Here is a 19,619-nt window from a genome sequence, read left to right as displayed (position 1 = left end):
TGGCAGGTGTTTTATAATATCTCACTTATGATTCATGATAATAAATGTCAACTACTATGACAGGAGGATGTTTGGTTCCGTTTGATTTCGATGAACAGAGCTATCTAATATTTAGAACTTTATGTATATATTACTAATATATGTGGCTAAATAAGTCACATTTTACACATTTTGTGTGGTGTTTTGCAAGTATCTAGTCTAGATTTTGCCACAACAAATGCAGAGTTTTGTTGTGTTGTCATAGTGAACAAACGCAGAGCGATTTCTTGCTTAACTTGAGTAGCAGAAATACATTGAATCAGAACAAAGCACAACTCAATACAAAGTGCTTAATAATCCTCTTAACTGTGGTAAAATCACTGTAATGTACATCCTCTTTTTTTTAAATTAAATGTTGGCAGGAGAAATCTGATAAAGTAAGTTCAATAAATAGATATATGTATTTAAAATAGCTATAATATATAATATGGAATATAAGTATTTTTTTTTATTATTTGTAGCAACACAACACTTATTGCCTCATTTTCAAAACATAATATTAAAATTGAATAAAATTAAACTGAAGTGAATGAAATTGCTTATTTTTACAGTGGCCTTCAAAGTGGATCCTCCAATAAGATTTCAGAGCTTAAAATATTTAAATGTCAATCTAATTAAAGCCCATGGTGCAGGTTTTTTTTTTTTTTTTTTTTTGGCAATTTTCTAGTTGGTAATAAACATTTAAACAGTTATCCATTGTATTTGATGTTGTAGGGTACTACAAAAAAGAAATATAATACGGAAAAGTAGGTGATATGTTAGCTTTTAGCTACAGCTTAGCGATTATTCTTATTTCTCCCACAATGCATTCCATGACGTCACATGAGGTACTCAGCTGACTGTTAGATGACAGAAGAAAGCCATGGCCCGCTCTTACAATTGAGGGAGAGTGAGACGAGGAGTAGCTAACTAGTGAAAGAGTGACAGTGACAGATTTATAAGTAGATAGATAGATAGATAGATAGATAGATAGATAGATAGATAGATAGATAGATAGATAGATAGATAGATAGATAGATAGATAGATAGAATAGCATAGCATAGATAGAATAGCATAGATAGTGAGAGATAGCATAGCATAACAGATAGCTTAGAGATAGATAAAGAGTAGATCATAAATAACGTTAGTCAAAATGGTTTATTACTGTGTTTGTGGCGGTGCAAGAACTCCAGCAAAACTGGACATAGGGTCCATTCCTTCCCCAAGGACAAAGGGATCTTCCGAAGCTGGGTGCAGTTTGTGAAGATTAGGCGGGCAGATTTTTCAGCTAGCTCTGTCACCGCCTACTCGAGAATATGCAGCGCGCATTTCAAAGTGGAGGATTACCACTCAGGGGATGCTAAAATGGTCTCACTTGGATTAAAGAGTGAGAGGAGTGCTAAATTACTTCCTACCGCCGTGCCGTCTGTGAACGCAAACCTCTCTGCTTGCCCCGTCCCGAGGTCGAGAGACACCGTCTGCCGCAAGCAAGAAATTGCCACGGTAAGCATCATGCTAACGTTAATGTTTACAAGCTGCGTGTTAGCTAGCTCTGTGTGTATTTTGTATACCGTGTTCCTCTAAATCTGAGGCCATGGTTCTCAGCAGGAAACCGATGGAGTGCGTACTCCAGGTAGGGAATGAGGTTTTGCCCCAAGTGAAGGAGTTCAAGTACCTCGGGGTCTTGTTCACGAGTGAGGGGACAATGGAGCGGGAGGTTGGCCGGAGAGTCGGGGCAGCAGGGGCGGTATTGCACTCGCTCTATCGCACCGTTGTCACGAAAAGAGAGCTGAGCCGAAGGCAAAGCTCTCGATCTACCGGTCAATTTTTGTTCCTACCCTCACCTATGGTCATGAAGGTTGGGTCATGACCGAAAGAACTAGGTCAGCGAGTACAAGCGGCCGAAATGGGCTTCCTCAGAAGGGTGGCGGGCTTCTCCCTTAGAGATAGGGTGAGGAGCTCAGTCATCCGTGAGGAGCTCGGAGTAGAGCCGCTGCTCCTTTGTGTTGAAAGGAGTCAGTTGAGGTGGTTTGGGCATCTGGTAAGGATGCCCCCTGGCCGCCTCCCTAGGGAGGTGTTTCAGGCACGTCCAGCTGGGAGGAGGCCTCGGGGAAGACCCAGGACTAGGTGGAGAGATTACATCTCCACACTGGCCTGGGAATGCCTCGGGGTCGCCCAGTCAGAGCTGGTTAATGTGGCTCGGGATAGGGAAGTTTGGGGCCCCCTGCTGGAGCAGCTGCCCCCGCGACCCGACTTCGGATAAGCGGTTGAAGATGGATGGATGGATGGATGGGTGTTCCCTTTGACACAGCCTCCACTAACTTACAAGCACGATCACTCTGACATTAGAAGAGCATATTTCGTGATTCACGAATAAAAATTAGAATAATAACAAAATTGCCCTGAAGTAAAAGTCCATATCATCATGAAAGCTTTATGGCTGTGCCATAGGTTATTGTTTCCACTGGGAAACTAACGTTAGTTGTAGCACACACGTCCCATTTTATTGATGGACTTATGAAATGACTGGGAATATTTACTTATCTTCTTGGAATTTCAAAGATGATAAGTAAATAATTCTCAGTACTTCCAAGTTGAAAATAAATGATTAAATGTTTCCATGTACTCCTGCAATGTGCTTGTACACCCAATGTGCTTACGAATCACTGTTCTAAGTATTCATAGTATACCCACCTCTTATTTCACCACTACACTCATTTGCATTTTGCTGACCCTTTTTCATATTTGTTTTCGTAAGATGTTGACAGACGCCTCACAGCAGGAGACTGTGGACAGTGTAGACACTGTGGAGAGTGTCGATACTGGGGATCAGCCCTTGCCCTCCTCCACTTCTGACGCTGGGACACAGTGTTCTTTGAAGCCCCCCCGATGGTCTCACGGTAAAACTTGGGTATTTTAAGGGGTAGTTATTAGATATGGTCTCTAAAACATTGCCAGTATCTATGCAATCAGAACATTTCCATACACATTGATTAAATTAATACATAGCCTACACCAAAAAACATACCAGTTTAGATTTGCCATGATTGTCTCATGTTTGGTTATGTTTACTGCCTCTCCACAGCTGTGCAGGTTAACCTGAAGCCCAAGATGGTCAGCGTGGGCACACAGACATCATTCGGCACACAAACCTCCACTCCCCTTGCTAGTCCTGAACAGACAGATGAAGATGATGATAATGCCTCTGTCATCAGTGACTTATCGTGGAGTGCCCGAAGAGCCGATGCATGAGGAAGACTTGTTTGATGAGGAGCCACCTTACACGTGTGACCCCATCACAAGTGAGATAGTTTAAAACCAACATAGACCATTTTGAATGCTCATTTTTGTGTACTGTAGCTTTGGTAGTTTGAATGCCCCCAACAACTATTTTTTTGTTCTTGTAGTGGCATTGACAAATTCATTGTTTGCCAAGAGGAGCTGATGGGCCTTTTTGTCATCTGTCCGGCCTGTTGTGAGAGGTCAGATAGTAGCATCGTGCAGCAGGAAGGAACTTTTCTTAAGATCAAGCAGGTACGGTTTTGTTTACGCAGCAGGCCATCTGATTAGAAAATCAGAATATCTAATTACAATCTGATAGCTCTGACTGTCTTGCCAGTTAATTTAATTTACAATGTATGTACCAGGCTGGCTTTAGTCTATTGGTTTGTGATGGCATCATATTTGAGTGTTATACTGTATTGGTCATGTGTGTTTCATTGAAAACATGAAACCTTTGACCAGTAATGTACAGTACCTAATCTATATTGAATCCTGATATACTGTTGATTACACTTTTTTTTTCTTCTTCTTTTTTTTTTTTTTTTACATATCTAGGTCTGTGCATCATGTGGCTACCACCGTTTCTGGCAAAACCAGCCAATGCTCCACAGGAACATGCCGACCTGCAACCTCCTGTTAAGCGGGGCCATTCATTTCACTGGATGTTTGGCCACCCAGACATTAAGAATGTTGACTCTGTTTGGCCTGCAGTGCATCAGTGCGAGCAGTTACTTTCGCCATCAGCACCGCTACACCATCCCTGTAATCGTTCAGGCCTGGCAAAACGATCAAGCGAAGAATTTTAGTGACCTACGGGCAATGGATGGCGGGCTAGTTCTTGCTGGTGACTGCAGGTAAACCAGTGTGAGAGCTCATAGACCAGTTGCACATTTTGATTTTTTTATTTGTTATCATGTAGGGTGGCTTTAGTTGGCATTTGCAGATGGCATGGTGGATTGTCTTTACAGACCTTGGTTATTAAAAACTTGAAACCTAATTCAAATTTGTAATTAATTCCAGGTCAGATTCTCCTGGGCACTGCGCGAAGTATGGATCCTACTCTCTGATCGAGGACAGAGTGAACAAGGTGGTGGATGTTCAGCTTGTTCAGGTAAACCTGATGTTATTAGACAAAGAAATGAACTCTGCAATTTAGTAAACTGATTGTATATTAATATAACATCTTTCCACTAGTACAACGATGCTTAGAGCTTTGTGCATTGCCTAACTAGAGTACAGTGTATCGTAATGCTTGGACCAGCAACGCGTCGGTTCATTCACGCCTCCTTCAACAACACCAGCATTTTACACTTACACTGTTATGTCATGTTGCAGAGCTCAGAGGTCCCCAACAGCTCTTGGTGTGAGCTTGAAGGGCTCAAGCGCAGTGTTGGCCTGCTGAGGGAAAGGACCTGCATTTAGCAACGCTGATCACGGACCGTCATCGCCAGGTATTTACAATAAAAATGCAGTATAGAATGTAAACATCTGAATTGCACTGAAGCTGGATGTTTGTGGTTTGCTGATACACGGAGGGCCACACAGGTCAATCATCCACAAAAGTTTGTTTATTTCTCCTTAGGTTGCCAAATGGGTGAGAGAGGAGCTGAGCCCTGAAGGGACACGGCATTATTTTGATGTGTGGCACATTGCCAAAAGTATGTATCCATTGTTGGAACCTTGAAGCAGTTTTTGTTAGTGCATATCAATTAATACCATTTGTTCTAAAACAGGTCTGGGGAAGGCATTGGATGCAGCTTCAAAAGAGTGTGACCAACTACAGCTGTGGAGGCCTGCTATAGTGAATCACCTCTATTGGACTGCAGCCTCAACCCCAGACGGCAACCCAGCAGTCATGGAGGCTAAATGGAAAAGTTTAGTCAACCACATCCAGGACATCCATGACCATGACACCCCTGCTTTCTCCAGTTGTGCCCATGGCCCTCTAGACGGGGATCAGCGCAACAAAGAGTGGCTGGACCCAGGTACAGTACACACAGCATGTGGTATTATGTACGCTCTACAGTTTTGTTGTATTTGCTGTCTGAGTGCTTTAACATGTGACCTATGATGATTAAATTATTTTTTCATTCCCTGGCAATCTCATAACATTCTGTTTACTGTTTATGTTTGCTATAATTCATATGCAGGACCATTTCATGTGTTTCCATTAAAAAAGAATTTTTGTCTGAATCTATCTTGTCTATTTATACGTTTTCCATCTGTGTGTCTGTCTGCCTCCCTGTCTTGGTCTTTGCAGGCTCATTGGCAGCAGTAAAGTTGGAGAACATAATCACGAGGACTGCCTTACTGAAAGATGTTCGACAGCTGTCTCCACAGCATCAGACATTCTCCCTTGAGGCTTACCACTCCCTCATCTTGCACTTCGCACCCAAGCACACAGGGTTTTCATACGTTGGGATGTATAGCAGGTCAGTGCTATCCAAGGAATAATACAGCCAATTATTATGCCTTTTATAGTAATAATAGTACCTATTATCATGCCTATTGTAGTAAAAAAAATCTCAAATGTGTTATTTTGTAGGCTTCTCTTAGCGGCGCTGCATTACAATCACAATGCCAACCGTGAGACAGCACGGAAAAGTGATGGGACGGAGAAGTACTGTGTGCGGTATCCGCGCTTCAGAAAAGGTGCCCATGTGGTGCGTCCCATCAAAGAGGCAGCCTCATACGGTAAGCAGTGTCATGCAGTTCTATCATATTTTGAGATGGCTCACGAGACATCTGTGATCAGTGGCAATGATCTTTATTCAGTATTATTATTATTATATCTGCAGGTTATGCAACATCATTGATGAAGGCCCTTCAGGAAAGCTACACCCTTTCACCTGCAGCTCTTCGAGAGGTTAGCGCTAATTTGTCCTCCGATGCACCCGCCCCATCGCTAAATCCTTTGAACAGGTTCCTAAGGAGGAGGCCGTCAGCCTCTTCCTAGCCCGGCAGTCACGCTACAAGAGAACCTAAATTCTCATTATTATTATTATTTTTTTCCACAGACAAGTCCAATGATTTAGTTGTAAGTATTTATTTTAGTTGTTATTTATCTTCTTTCCTTCTGTCCCTGTCATCTCATTTGGTGGTGGTTTCCTGTATTCTGCATGTTTTGTGTGTTGTTGCTTTGGTTTTACTTTGCACTAAATCATTACTTTTTTTCGTCTTTGTAAGTGGCATTAATTGTCGCTGTACCCCATTCAAGGGGTCCTGCATGCTGCATGTCTGCTCCTCTGTCTGTTATTTGCATGAAATTTGTTTTATGTAATTCAAAATTATTTACCAATCATTTTACCTGTGCCTTGTCAACCTCTGTGTGCGGTTTTGTCTGGGTTCACTGTGTGTCAGCTTGATATGCTTTTGCATGTATCACTGCATATGCATTCATGAAAGAGTGTGAGTGTGTGTGAGTGACTGTGTGTGACTGTGTGTGAGTAAGTGAGTGTGAGTGAGTGCGAGAACCATCAGTTGACCCTCAGGTAAGACCACACTTTTGCAGGCAAAAGAAACAATGTGCAAAGGTTTCAGGTCTAGCCCTTCATCAGTGGGCTTTTTTATATAGATTTGTTTACTTGCAACCTGTGTCTTTGTTCAGTAATCCTTGTCCTTGTTCAGTAAATGTTTAGTAACCCTTACAAGCAATGCCAATAAACTGTTTTTTCTTATTAAAATTCATGTGTTCTGTGTACTTTAACATTTTAAGGGCAATTGGGCGATCACAACAGAATAAACAATTATTTTTATTCATTCTCATCCAAACGAGGCCATTGAAAGCCCTGATAGGTTTGGTCACCACTTTGGAAGTTTTGTCTGATGGTTGAAACCACACAAGAGGGTAGAGGCTTCCTTATACTCCTCCCTAAAACTCCATAAGCCCAGCTGTATAGCCTGCCTGTACGCAGTGTACCGGTATTGCCTAGGAATAAGTAGGAAAGATTCTTAAGTTTTAAACTCTGTAAGTAGGTTGGAAACGTCATTTGAAGCCTGTCTCTTATGCATGTTTGTGCATGCAAGACATCTCCTGTCACCTATTGCTGTTGTTCAAAGGACTCAGTGTAAAAACATTGGTAAAGTAAACGTAAACCATGAACATACTCGTGCGTGCTGGCTTGAAGGGGACCATGATCCTGTCTGAAGTGTGAATATGCTATTTGTAGCACAAACGGATTCAGGCAGCATGCCTCAAATCCAGGATGCTGCGTTAGGCACGTTACATCTGCTGGCCGCGGGGTGAGATCCTCGACCAGCGACCAAAACGCGCTCACCTCCCTACAACACAAGCTCTCCACTACAGTTTCCATGGGACGACACCGCCCACACAGACACCTGCCAAACACAGCGACACAGACGCTTACTACTCACTCACTCCCTCTCCCGGTAAGCCTGACGGTGTCAATGACAATCAATCACGAGGAAAACTAGTTGGCACTATCAACAATAATCACAGTGACGACGCCTACTCGGCGTCGGCTACGGCGAAACAACATTTTCACCGGAGAAAGAGGTAAAAGCTTAGAAATAAAGCATAAAAGTTATTGTATGCACTGCTGTTCATAGACTACTAGCTCCAGCGGTCATTGCTGCATTTCTAAATGATAGCAACTCACCAGGACACTACACCAACTCTCCATTCATTCTCCTCTGACCATGCATTTATTTGTCTTTGACGGCCATCTGCTCTCGGTATTTCCTCATTCGCCCTCTCACGTCTAAACGGTTCGAAATTGTATGGCTGTGGGCCATCATAAATGTTAACTGTGGGTCTTGCCACCTCTTCCTCATCCCAGTTAGACGCCATAGCAGTCAGTGCTAGTCTGCTAGAATTAGTTCAAGTAGCTGAGAACGGCTGAGGCTACATTCCACCGCGTCTACCTCATGTGACGTCATCGCCGAATCGCCTAAAAAATAACCGTTTCTAACCAAAAACTACAAAAACTGGACTTTAACACCATTTTGAAGACATTTCTAACTTTATATACATATCTTGACTGCTTTATCTACCCATTAATCGACAGTGGTGTTTAACCTGCACCATGGGCTTTAAGTAATAATGGAAACACTTTATATAAAGGTTGCTTTCATTTATATTCATTAACATGATGTTAAATTAAACATATACTAATACATTTTAACATAAGTTGTATATTTTAACAAGTTACCAACATTATTGTAATCTTTATTGTTAATTCATGATACCTAATGCATTTGCTTATGTTAACAAACAGAAATTGTAAAGTGTTAACAGAATAATTGACAGACCTTTGAATTATTGCAAACTAATTTAATTGAGCAAATGTTTATTTGCCATTTGCTCTCCATTTACATTTTTATTCCAATTACGGATCAAAATTGTTTGTCATGCATTTTATCTTCTGTGCTGGCTGTATGAATCTTTGAAGTTCTGTTAAAATTAAACTTTATTCAGAAGTTACAAGGCGAAGTGATTTGGAACATAATGTGGTAAACAAACCTGGAATTTATGTAAAAAGAGTGTTCAACAGCATATTACCCATTTTTGCTGAGGTATCAAAATTTGTATTGAGAATCATGAAATGTACTGGTATCAGTACCAACTCCTGAAATGTTGGTATTGTGACAACCCTACTCAACAATTTAAAACACGAAGCAAGCAGATAAATGTACAGTTACAATAAATTACTTTTTAGAAAAGTGCCAAAAAAAGCACAATACACCGATCAGCCATAACATTAAAACCACCTGCCTAATATTGTGTAGGTCCCCCTCATGCCACCAAAACAACGCCAGCCTTCTTCGGGCAAGGTGGCAGACCAGTAGAGTCCTCGGCATCTGACATCACCAGTGTGCCTCTGATGCAGCAATTGAGGACTCATCCTGCTCGTGAGCCCCACAAGAGATGTTAAGCTGGCCATGAGGCGAGCTGGTCTCATCTTGGAACTCGATGGGTGGAGAGGAGCGTACTGGGAAAAGGGAGGTCTGCGGGGAATTACCCGGCGAGACATGCCCATTGAATTCCCCAAATCACCTCCAGAATCCAATTCAACTGTCCCGTGGTATAAAACACATTTAAGCAGTTTATCACATGTGCTTCTTGAATTAAACCACAACTATCATGGTTTGTTTTGCGCACTAGCGACTCACAGCTACAGTTCATTTTCCCAACAGTGTTTGACTCAAAGCGGCACAATATTAACCAAGATGAATCATCCAATATCAATGATCGATGACTGTGATAGTTTCTGGCCCAGCAGAAATAGTTATTCTAAACACTAAATTAATCATTGGTAAAAACACAGCACTTGCAACTGTAATTCTCGAGTTAAATTGCCTCACGAGATATGAAATTGAAGTGTACAAATTTGATTGTTTTTTCATCAATGTTTTGAGACTGAACACAGCTGAAATTTATAATATTTTGATACTCTAAGGTGAGTGTTGTCCTACATTTACACAAGCTGATTTGTGTTTCTAATAGGATGAAGATATGCAGGAATACAGAGCTTTTTGGAAAAGTAAATCAGTTGGTGTGTCAATTGCTTCCCATATTTCAAAGACGCACTTTCTGTTTTCATTTGCTGTAATCTCATTAGAATAGAATATCTTTATACATTGCACAAGTATTTCACATTAGCCCATAGAGAATTATAGCAAATGCAGCATGTATAAAATTATTTAGTAATGTGAACAGGCCACTTTTAAGCCATAATGCTCTCTAATTCCCTCTCAAGGACAGGATATAATTCCTAATGCATATTTAGTTATGCATATGCATAATGTATATTTTCTCTATTAAAATAAAATGTAATGGTGTGTGTAGTAGTATGAAGAGCCTATAGAGATGCCTGACTGTGAGTGGGCCGAAAATTAGGATGTTATTGGCATAATGTGAATAGCACAAAAAATACACTGCCAAGACTGCTGTATGATCATATTCTGAAAACAATATTTCTAATATAAATGTGTTTTTAATTACCACTCTGCAGAAAAGCATTATGAGTAGACCCATTCATCCATCCATCTATGTTTTAATTACATAACATGTAACATGTTTATATAACATAAATACCATTACATGTTATTGATGTATATACACACATATCAACATTAAATCAATTATTATTACCCACTCTGATTTCAAGATATAAGCATCTGCAAAAAAAATCTACTGTATAACGGTGACCACTAGATTAGAAATGTGATTTATTTTTTTGGTAACTTTATATTCCAAAAAAAGTTTGTCTACTTTTAAAATGTACGCATATCAATTTTAAATTTGCATGATCAATTTTCCTGAATTGAGTAATCTTAAATCAAATGTTCATATTATTATTTAAGTATAAAGTGATACATTTAATTAAAATGTAATAATACTTCACATGTACGCTTATTTTATAATAATTTTCAATTATTGAAAGATTACTCAATTTGATGGGAATTTGAAATTGAAATTTGAAAATCTTAAAAATAGACAAATAAATTGTTTAATGTGTATATGGGACACATAACAAAAAGAAAATAATTAAGTACAATTTTAGTACAAGTATGAATATAAAGTGTGACAAACCAAAAGTACTTTTAGGTTGTGTAGGTTCATTAAACTACAAATGGCTTATTTATAGTTGACTGCATATTAAGCTTGGATGTGGCAACAATATTTGTACATATTGCAATATTTTTTAAATAGCACACATATGTGTTAAATTAAATAATTAGCCACACTGTGAATTTTAGCTGCTGTATGTTAAGCGCTTCACTCAGGAGCTCAAGAGAAACGAGCTCATTACAGTAATTAACAAGCTAAAGATCATCTGTGAACAAGAGCAGATCTGAATTTGACAGAGATGTTTGATTTTACTTATCTGACTTTAAAGAACAGAAAGGATTTTAATACACATTATACAATGAAATTGTGTGGATCTCATCTTTTATGGACACTGTTTTAATCTCAAGCACTTCTCGACAAAACAAGGCAATTTTCCAGGTATTCCAGGGGTAAAATCAAGCGATAGAGATTATGATGCTTGACGAGTAAATTTTTTCATTTATGATCACATGGACAAAGAACGTCTCAGTTACTAACGTAACCTCCATTTCCTGATGGAGGGAACGAGATGTTGTGTCAGTGAGTTGACACTAGGGGTCACTCCTGTGGAGCCCAGACATCTCTGATCTTGAGAAAAGGCCAATGAAAATTGGCGTGTGGAATTTGCATGCCACTCCCCCGGACATATGGGTATAGGAGTGTCACCACGGAGACCACGACCGGCCCCGGGGAATTTTAGGTGGAATACAACACGCGGTCTTACTGGTTAGGATCGGAAGCACATTGTGCGGAGCGGTGTCATGGTAGATCCTACCCAATGGGGGAGGAGTTACTACAAACACGGCGACCAAGGACAGAGGCCCTCTGCCCAAGGAAGACGCGGTTTACCGGCAGGTAAACCATTTTGCGGAATATACATCACACGGGGTTGCCTAGGGGGACAACCAGCACATGTGGAGCACTTACTTCAGTACGGGGGCTGTTGACGCCTGTACTGGGGCAGCAGCAAGTCTCTCCAAAGACTTGACGGCCGCTAGGCTAGGGAGGAAGAACGGCCAGGGTTCACACTTCTTGAGAACGCAACTGGGGAAAGAGCGCATGTGATAGAATACGCGCTTCAGAAATATTAGATGAGCACTCGATGGGAAGATAACGCTGGATTTTCGTGAGGTTCGTGAATTGCATCTGTTTAAACGAGATATCTACATATTTTCAAATGGTATAATACACATTTTATTGATATTTGACTTTTATGATTAGAAAAGAAAGTAAAATGTCACAGGGAACTGTCGAGGAGAGACTGTTAGAATACATGCTTCAGAGGATACTGGATCTGCTGAAGTTGTGTGGGGTTGGGTTATTACATCTGTTTAAACAAGATATCTGCATATTTGCAAACATACTATAATAAAAGTTTTATCGATATTTGCTTTTTATCATTAGAAAAGAAAGTTCAAGGTGACAGGGAAATGTTGAGGAGAGACTGTTAGAATACATGCTTCAGAGGAATATATGAGCAAACCAGAGGATGCAGGATCTGCTGAAGTTGTGTGAGGTTGGGTTATTAAATCTGTTTTAAAGAGATATGTGCATATTTGCAGATGTATATGATATTAGTTTTATTGATATTTGCCTTTTTATTATTAGACAAGACTGTTAAATGTTAAAAGGAACTGTTGAGGAGAGAGAGTGTGAATGAAACAGGTGAGCACTTTAACATTATAAGGTCAAAAGTGTCTGTCGCGGCTCTGATATGTGGACGGTTTAAATTAGACTATGTTGAACATTGGTCTGTTATTGTATTAACACGATGGCATGTAACAACAAATCGAAACTTGATTGGTCATTTACATGTCTCAGTCGCTTCACATGCAAGCAGGTGATTCTAGGTGCCCTCAGGAAACAAATCGGCCAAACAGGAAAATGTATCGGCCAATGCGATAATTTAAAAAAGTCAGAATATCGGCCTCAGCGATATATCAGTCGACCACTAGTTTAGATAAATAATGTTTTAATTAGCACAATAAAAAAGGTTGCATGAATGTATCATTGCCAAGTGAGATACAGTGCTAAAAACTGATTTAAAAATTAAAATGAAATTACAATTTACTCTGTTTACTTTGTTACTACATGTTCAAACAGTGTTTCATGTTAACTTAAGTTAGCTATGGGTCCTGAGAGGAAATACAGGTATGTTAACGTGATATATGAGATTTATAATTTAATTTGTTTAGACTTATTCAAAGGCATATTGCTATAGTCCCTTAGGCATCTAAAATATCAATATAGTACTTATTGTAAAAACAAACAAACAATGACTGTGATTTCATTACCTTTGGTAAATGACACCTGCCACCATGGAGCGCCATAATAAATTCAATTAGCCGTGACATTTCTGTGAACATTTAATTCCCAACAGCCTCTGGTTAAAGACCTCATGTGAGCATTTATGACGACTTTATGTAAACAGCACAGACCTGAGGAAAGCCTTTAGCACTGCTCACATAAATGACATCAATTTTAGGCACTGCAGAGGCCTCTAAAGCATTTTTTATACAATAAAAACGAATCCCAACTTTTTTCATCCACTAAAGTCTGTTGAGTCTGACATCAATGAAGGTCGTCAACTCTCAGGTGGACCACACATCAGTAAGCCATCTCATAAACAGGATTGGGACTGTTTTCCACTACAGTTACAGTTTAAATCATAGGTAATTAGAATACAGTTACATTCAAAAAATATTTTGATTACTGAAGAGATTACTTTGCATTTTATTGTCATCTGTTTCATTTAATATTTAGTCCTTTGAAATGGAAAAAATTGTATACATATAAATGATGCAATCTAAAGTGCATTTGAACAGCAGTGGAACACTTTGTTATGATTATGGTGTTACATTCATACGAGCAGACAGAGAAGTAAGTTTGAAGTAAGTTTGGAGCAGAAGAAATAGAAATAAACCTTGTGTAAATTGTCTGCTTTACGCTAAGCTAAAATGCTATTTCTAGCCATTTTACATGCACGTTACCAGCCACGATCATATTTTTTTATCAAGAAAATTCACGTTAGATCATAATTTTTTTTTTTAGTAAGACCTTTGATATTAGGGCAAAATCGTATTCTTGATAATATTTTTTTTATTGTTTTCCAGTAAAAATATCAAAAAATCCTTAAATCAAGACCAATTAGATTTTTCTTGTTTTAGAAACAACACTGCATTATATTTAGGTTTTTCAGAGAATGTATTTTTATCATGTGTATTTTGTCTTACTTAGGGTTTTTATAGTCAAAACAAGTGAAAAACTCTACCAGTGCTGAAGAAGTAATCCAAAGTATATGTTACTGACTTTGAGTAATCTAACGGAATATGTTACAAATTATATTTTACAGCATGTATTCTGTAGTGGAATACATTTCAAAAGCAACCCTTCCAACCCTGTTAAGAGACAACTGGTTGATAGTGCACTTGTCTTGATGAGATTTATTAGAATATTGAAATGGACATTTTAAAAAAGTATTAAAACAGCCTCAGCCAACATCAGCACTTCAACAGCAAGATGTATTCTGCTAACTGATTCAGGTATGTGTAACTACTACTTATTAACTGCACTGTCAAATGAGGCAAACTATTTGTCCCTTAACAGCCTTGTAACTGTAAGAGACAACTATAGATTTCATCATTATTTTCATTTTTGTGTTATTTTTAAAAAAAATTATCTGAGGAAGAAAAGCTTGCAAAATTTCTGACTAGTCCTCGTGCAGCTGCAGTCTTCCCAAAACACACACCCACAAACACATATATATTATACATTATATATTCGCATTGCCTATAACAGTCTTTCACTTGATCTTATCTGGATGTATAAGGGGGCAGTGGTGGCTCAGCGGTTAAGGCTCTGGGTTACTGATCAGAAGGTCGTGGGTTCAAGCCCCAACACCACCAAGACACCACTGTTGGGCCCTTGAGCAAGGCCCTTGAACCTATCTGCTCCAGGGGCCGTGATCATGGCTGACCCTGCACTCTGACCCCAGCTTAGCTGGGATATGTGAAAAATAAATAATTTCACCATGTATATGCAGAAATGTATGTATAATGTGTGACAATTGATTAAATTAAATGTATAGTGTTGTGTTTGCAAGACTTTTCTCAGCCTTTAATTATAATCAGTGGTTGATTTGTACACTTTTAAGGTGTGTGTGTGTGTGTGTGTGTGTGTGTGTGTGTGTGTGTGTGTGTGTGTGTGTGTGTGTGTGTGTGTGTGTGTGTGTGGGGTCTATTACTTATGGGTCATTGACAAATTACACCCAAAATTAAAATGAGAAACCTTTTAAAAATCTAGTTTAAAACCCTTATGTCATATTCGCAGAAATGTAATCTTTGTCCAATTTGGTTTCATCCATTCTTTAAAAACCTTTATAGAAATGTCTACAAATAAATAAATAATACTAAACACATTTTCAAATTGTCATATGGTGTAACCATTAAGTAAAAAGGTATTATAATACTTTCTTTGCACCTTGAATATATGCGTCACGATCCCTTGTTGTCTGCCCCATGTTTTCTGTTTCACTTATCACATTCCATGTCACGTTTTCCTTGTTGTCCGCCCCGTGTTTTTCACTAGTCCTTGTCAAAGAAACTACACTTCCCATGTTTCCCGGCCCTCATCACTGCCTGCACTTGCAATAAAGCCACGTTTGGATCCGAACCTCCCGTCTGCCTTTTCCTGACTCCCCAAATCATAACAATATGAGAGTATAAACAACTTAATCATTAATTTACTGAATTTTTTAGTCAAAAATATCAAGACTTTTTCTCTGGGTTACTCCACATAATAAAATGCGCCTTTTCATAAACACCTCAAAATAAAAATCAGTTGTTTTTTAAGCATCTTCATTTCTACATCCGTTGACTTATGGGCATTCCAAATTCTCCCATTCATTTTAATAGAAGTGAACATCTATATGATATAGTCTCAGTACCAATGTTCATCTCAGCAAACTAAATACTGACAAAAATGTTTTTTACTGTGTTTTATAGTTCTGATGGTCAACATAAACAACTAAATGGCTACCTATGTTTCAACACATTCTCACACCCCAACTCGTCACATACGGACGCTAGGGCAGGACCCCTTGGCGTCGCTTATTGACGCGCCAGGTGTACCTTTGGCGTCATTTTACGACGCGTCCGGTATTGAAACATAAAAAACAGTTGGAGGGCCATTGTAGCCTATTCCTTTTGATTGTTATTTATCGCGGTCTCGACTCTCCACCCATTCGCGGCGTGAGCTTACCCGAGACGTGACATTTCAACGCTACACGCTCCGGTTCGCGGAGATACATAGAAGTCTATCGGACCGCCCTGCGCGTCGAAAAATGACGCCAAAGGTATACCCGGCGCGTCAATATGTGACGAAACTGCCCGAAGCGTCCGTATGTGACGAGTCGGTTACAGCCAAAGATTTTGATTTGGTGGACAAAAGCATTTTAAAATATGAATCATATTTTAAAACGATTGTTTTACTGTTTAATTTTTAAGAAATAACAATAAAATATTATTCTGCACTAGTCATGACAATATTTCTTTTTTCAAGAATTTCAGATTTTAATGAAACTGTAATATATATAAATTATATTATTTTTTTTACTGTCTCTGGGCACATCACATTTTTTTACTTTAGAATCTAATTTATAATTTGTTTTACTTCACTTTTACTTTAAAAATATCAATATGAATCTAAACTCAGCAATTTATGTTAATCATAGAAGAGGTGTTTTCAAATATATGGTTTTTGTGAATTGCATTTTTTATATATTTTTAATTTAATAGATCAGGACAAAAATGAGTGTCACTTCATTGACCCTTAGGACACATGGGCATAATGTGCCACGATTAATTTCATAAAAAGAATCCCCGTTATGATCATAACAATGGTTTTTTTTCCAAGACCGCTCACCCACTGCATACACACATTTTTACTGCCATCTACTACTTGACCACATTTGAAAGTGTGTGAAACATTTGGAAAAGTGTGGTGTAAGTTTCATGTGAAAATAGGAAGGACAAATCAAACCATCGCAATCTCCGACATACCTGCCAGTTTTTCAGAAAACTGGCGTCTCAAGGTTGCCAGATTGTGTGACTAAGAAGCATCACCCTATTATCAAATATCCAAACTGTACAAGTATCAAGATCTGTTTGGGGATTTCACCTATAGAAATCTGGCAACTAATTGACCTTATTTAAAGTCTGTTATTTATCAAATGTTTTAAAATTAAAAATCTTTTACTTGCATGATTAGTTCCCCGTCTGTCGCTCACTTCGACGTTGTGTCGAAGAAACGACACTAGGGGTCTCACTTGAGAGCCTTTTGCATCTCTGATCTATGAGAAAAGGCCAATGAGACATTGGCAGACAGAATTTGCATGTCCCGCCCCGGACATAAGGGTATAAAGGGAGGGAAATGCGTCTGTTTCATTCAGAAATTTTCTTCGTAGCCAATGGTTGTGTATGCAGCGAGCTGCGAGTCACACACTGTTCCTCCCATCTCTGAGCGATTGCTGTTGGATGCTGTTGGAACCCGGGCCCAGCTCTCAGCCCCAGCGTAGAGCACCCCGCAGGAGGCGCACGCCCCCGTCTCACGAATCCCGGAAGGCTCCCAAGCGTTCCTGAGACGGACGACCCAGAGACAAAGATGTATGCTACGGAGCTGGTAAGAAGACCACTCCATCCCCCGGTGAAGGGCCGGGAGGAAAATTTTCAGTTAAGTTTACTTAATTTGCTGCACCCCCTTCGGGCTGCGGTACTCACATTCTCAATAAAAGAGCAATTCCCTTTGTCTCTGGGTCACCTGGCCCACAAATGCCATTCTCACAGCACTCTGCCGTCACACCTCAACAGTCCCGGCACATTAAATGCAGACCTCTCGCCTCCAGCCCCACGACTGTTGTCCCCCGGCTGGCCGGTTCTGACGAGTCTAGAGGAAGCCTCCGTAGGACCTCCACCTCAGTCACTAAAGGAGCAAGGTAAGTGCTTCGAGTCTTCTCTCAGCACCAGAGCCTCGGGACGGCACATTACCTACTCCACCCCTCTGTGAAGCCCCACCGGGAACATCAAAAATAATCGTCCCCTTAGTGCCCCTAGCACGGAGCTTGGACGCATGGCTCTCGCTTCCCAATCCGTTACGCTGGCTGGCCAGGACCATTCAACTCGTTTAGGCCGGGCACGGCGGTCCCCTTAAAACATTTCCAGAGGCTTCTGGGGCATATGGCATCCTCTGCGGGTCCTGTGACAAACATGGTGCCGCGGCACACACCGTGTGTTCATCACCCCGCCTGCAGCTAAACTTTCAAACCCTGGACAGAACTCTGCTTTCTATGGACAGGAGTCCCCTTGCAGCTGGTGTCCCGATGCGTCCTGGTCACCACAGGCCTCCAAATTGGGTTGGGGCGCCGTGTGCAACGGGCACTCAGCCGCGGGCCTTTGGAAAGGGGCCCGGCTGCGCTGGCACATCAACTTCCTAGAGTTGTTGGCTGTACTTTTTGCCCTGCGGAGGTTTCTCCTGCTAATTCAGGGCAAACACATCTTGATTCGATCAGACAGTGCCACCATAGTAACGTACATAAATGGTCAAGGTAGTGTACGTTCCCGTCACATGTCACAGCTTGCCCGTCATCTCCTCCTTTGGAGCCAGCAGCGACTCAAGTCACTCACATCCTCAACATGGTCATTCATGACAACGCTTGCCCATTGGAGAGTGGAAGCTTCACCCCCAGTCGGTCCAGCTGATTTGGGCCTTTCTCATAGATCTGAGATGCAAAAGGTTCTCAAGAGAGACCCCTAGTGTCGCTTCTTCGACACAATGTCTCGTTCCCTCCATCAAGGAACGGAGGTTACATCCATAACCTAGACGTTCTAAGTTACACATGACACAATCGATCTAATGGTGGTGGTTTTAAAAGGGGGATGTTTTTTGGTATTTCTTGCAAAAAGGGGTATAGCATCCCCTCACATCGAGCCCTGATTATAATTGGCTCAATAAGTATGTGTGTTATTTATCTAAGTGTTTGTGTATACTAAGAATAGATTATATAAAGTTAATTATGTGTTTGATGATGGGGTAAGGAATCTTTACCTATTATAGATAATATTTAATAATTTATGCATGTATTTATTCTCACAAAAATTGCTTCTAAACATTCAGTACTTGGAAAGAAGATTTCTCAACATAATATGAAACAGAAATGGACGGATCTTTCTGTCATCCATGGCTACAGCACTGCACATGTTAAACCTTACCTGTGATGTACCGTAATTTCCGGACTATAAGCCGCAACTTTTTTCCCACGCTTTGAACCTCGCGGCTTATACAATGACGCGGCTAATATATGGATTTTTCCCGCTTTCAAATTTTATAAAAAAAAAAAAACATTCTGTGACGTGCTCAGTTTTTTGGCGGCGTGAAGCTTTCATTAGACCAATGAAATTGCCGAACGGGTTAAGGTCAAAACAACTTTTTTTGTTTACTGTTTAGATTAAATCGAGTGCGCTCAAACTTCCCATCATTCTGATTACGGTAGTAATTTTGTCACCCTCACCATGGCAAAGACATGGAGAAATGCATATGATGCAGCTTTCAAGTTGAAGGCGATTGATCTGGCTGTTGAAAAGGAAATAGAGCTGCTGCACGGGAGCTTGGTCTTAATGAGTCGACGTCGACGATAAGACGTTGGAAACAGCAGCGTGAGGAATTGACTCAGTGCAAAAAGACAACTAAATC

General features: G+C 40.1%; 2 protein-coding genes across 2 annotated transcripts in view; one reads left to right on the top strand and one right to left on the bottom strand.

The window, feature by feature from the left end:
• Positions 1-19,619, bottom strand: part of LOC127651341 (neural cell adhesion molecule 2-like) — a 356,390-nt gene that overhangs the window by 289,953 nt on the left and 46,818 nt on the right. The window lies entirely within an intron of this gene.
• LOC127651377 (uncharacterized) lies at positions 1,243-5,106 on the top strand. Its single transcript, XM_052137156.1, has 8 exons — positions 1,243-1,522; positions 2,778-2,919; positions 3,456-3,553; positions 3,857-4,155; positions 4,322-4,412; positions 4,637-4,752; positions 4,884-4,959; positions 5,035-5,106. The coding sequence occupies exons 1-6, from the start codon at positions 1,385-1,387 to the stop codon at positions 4,721-4,723; spliced, it is 855 nt and encodes a 284-aa protein (XP_051993116.1). The 5' UTR covers positions 1,243-1,384; the 3' UTR covers positions 4,724-4,752; positions 4,884-4,959; positions 5,035-5,106.

This window comes from Xyrauchen texanus, chromosome 11, assembly GCF_025860055.1.
Source record: "Xyrauchen texanus isolate HMW12.3.18 chromosome 11, RBS_HiC_50CHRs, whole genome shotgun sequence".
Lineage (NCBI taxonomy): Eukaryota > Metazoa > Chordata > Actinopteri > Cypriniformes > Catostomidae > Xyrauchen > Xyrauchen texanus.
This window is presented reverse-complemented; position numbering and strand designations above follow the sequence as displayed.

What these genes read in the sequence shown, in the direction of transcription:
- LOC127651377 (XM_052137156.1), top strand. Translation starts at nt 1,385, where the DNA reads ATGGTCTCACTTGGATTAAAGAGTGAGAGGAGTGCTAAATTACTTCCT. An exon ending in GTTCTTGCTGGTGACTGCAG is followed by an intron (nt 4,156 to 4,321) that starts GTAAACCAGTGT and finishes AATTAATTCCAG; the next exon opens with GTCAGATTCTCCTGGGCACT. An exon ending in TGGATGTTCAGCTTGTTCAG is followed by an intron (nt 4,413 to 4,636) that starts GTAAACCTGATG and finishes GTCATGTTGCAG; the next exon opens with AGCTCAGAGGTCCCCAACAG.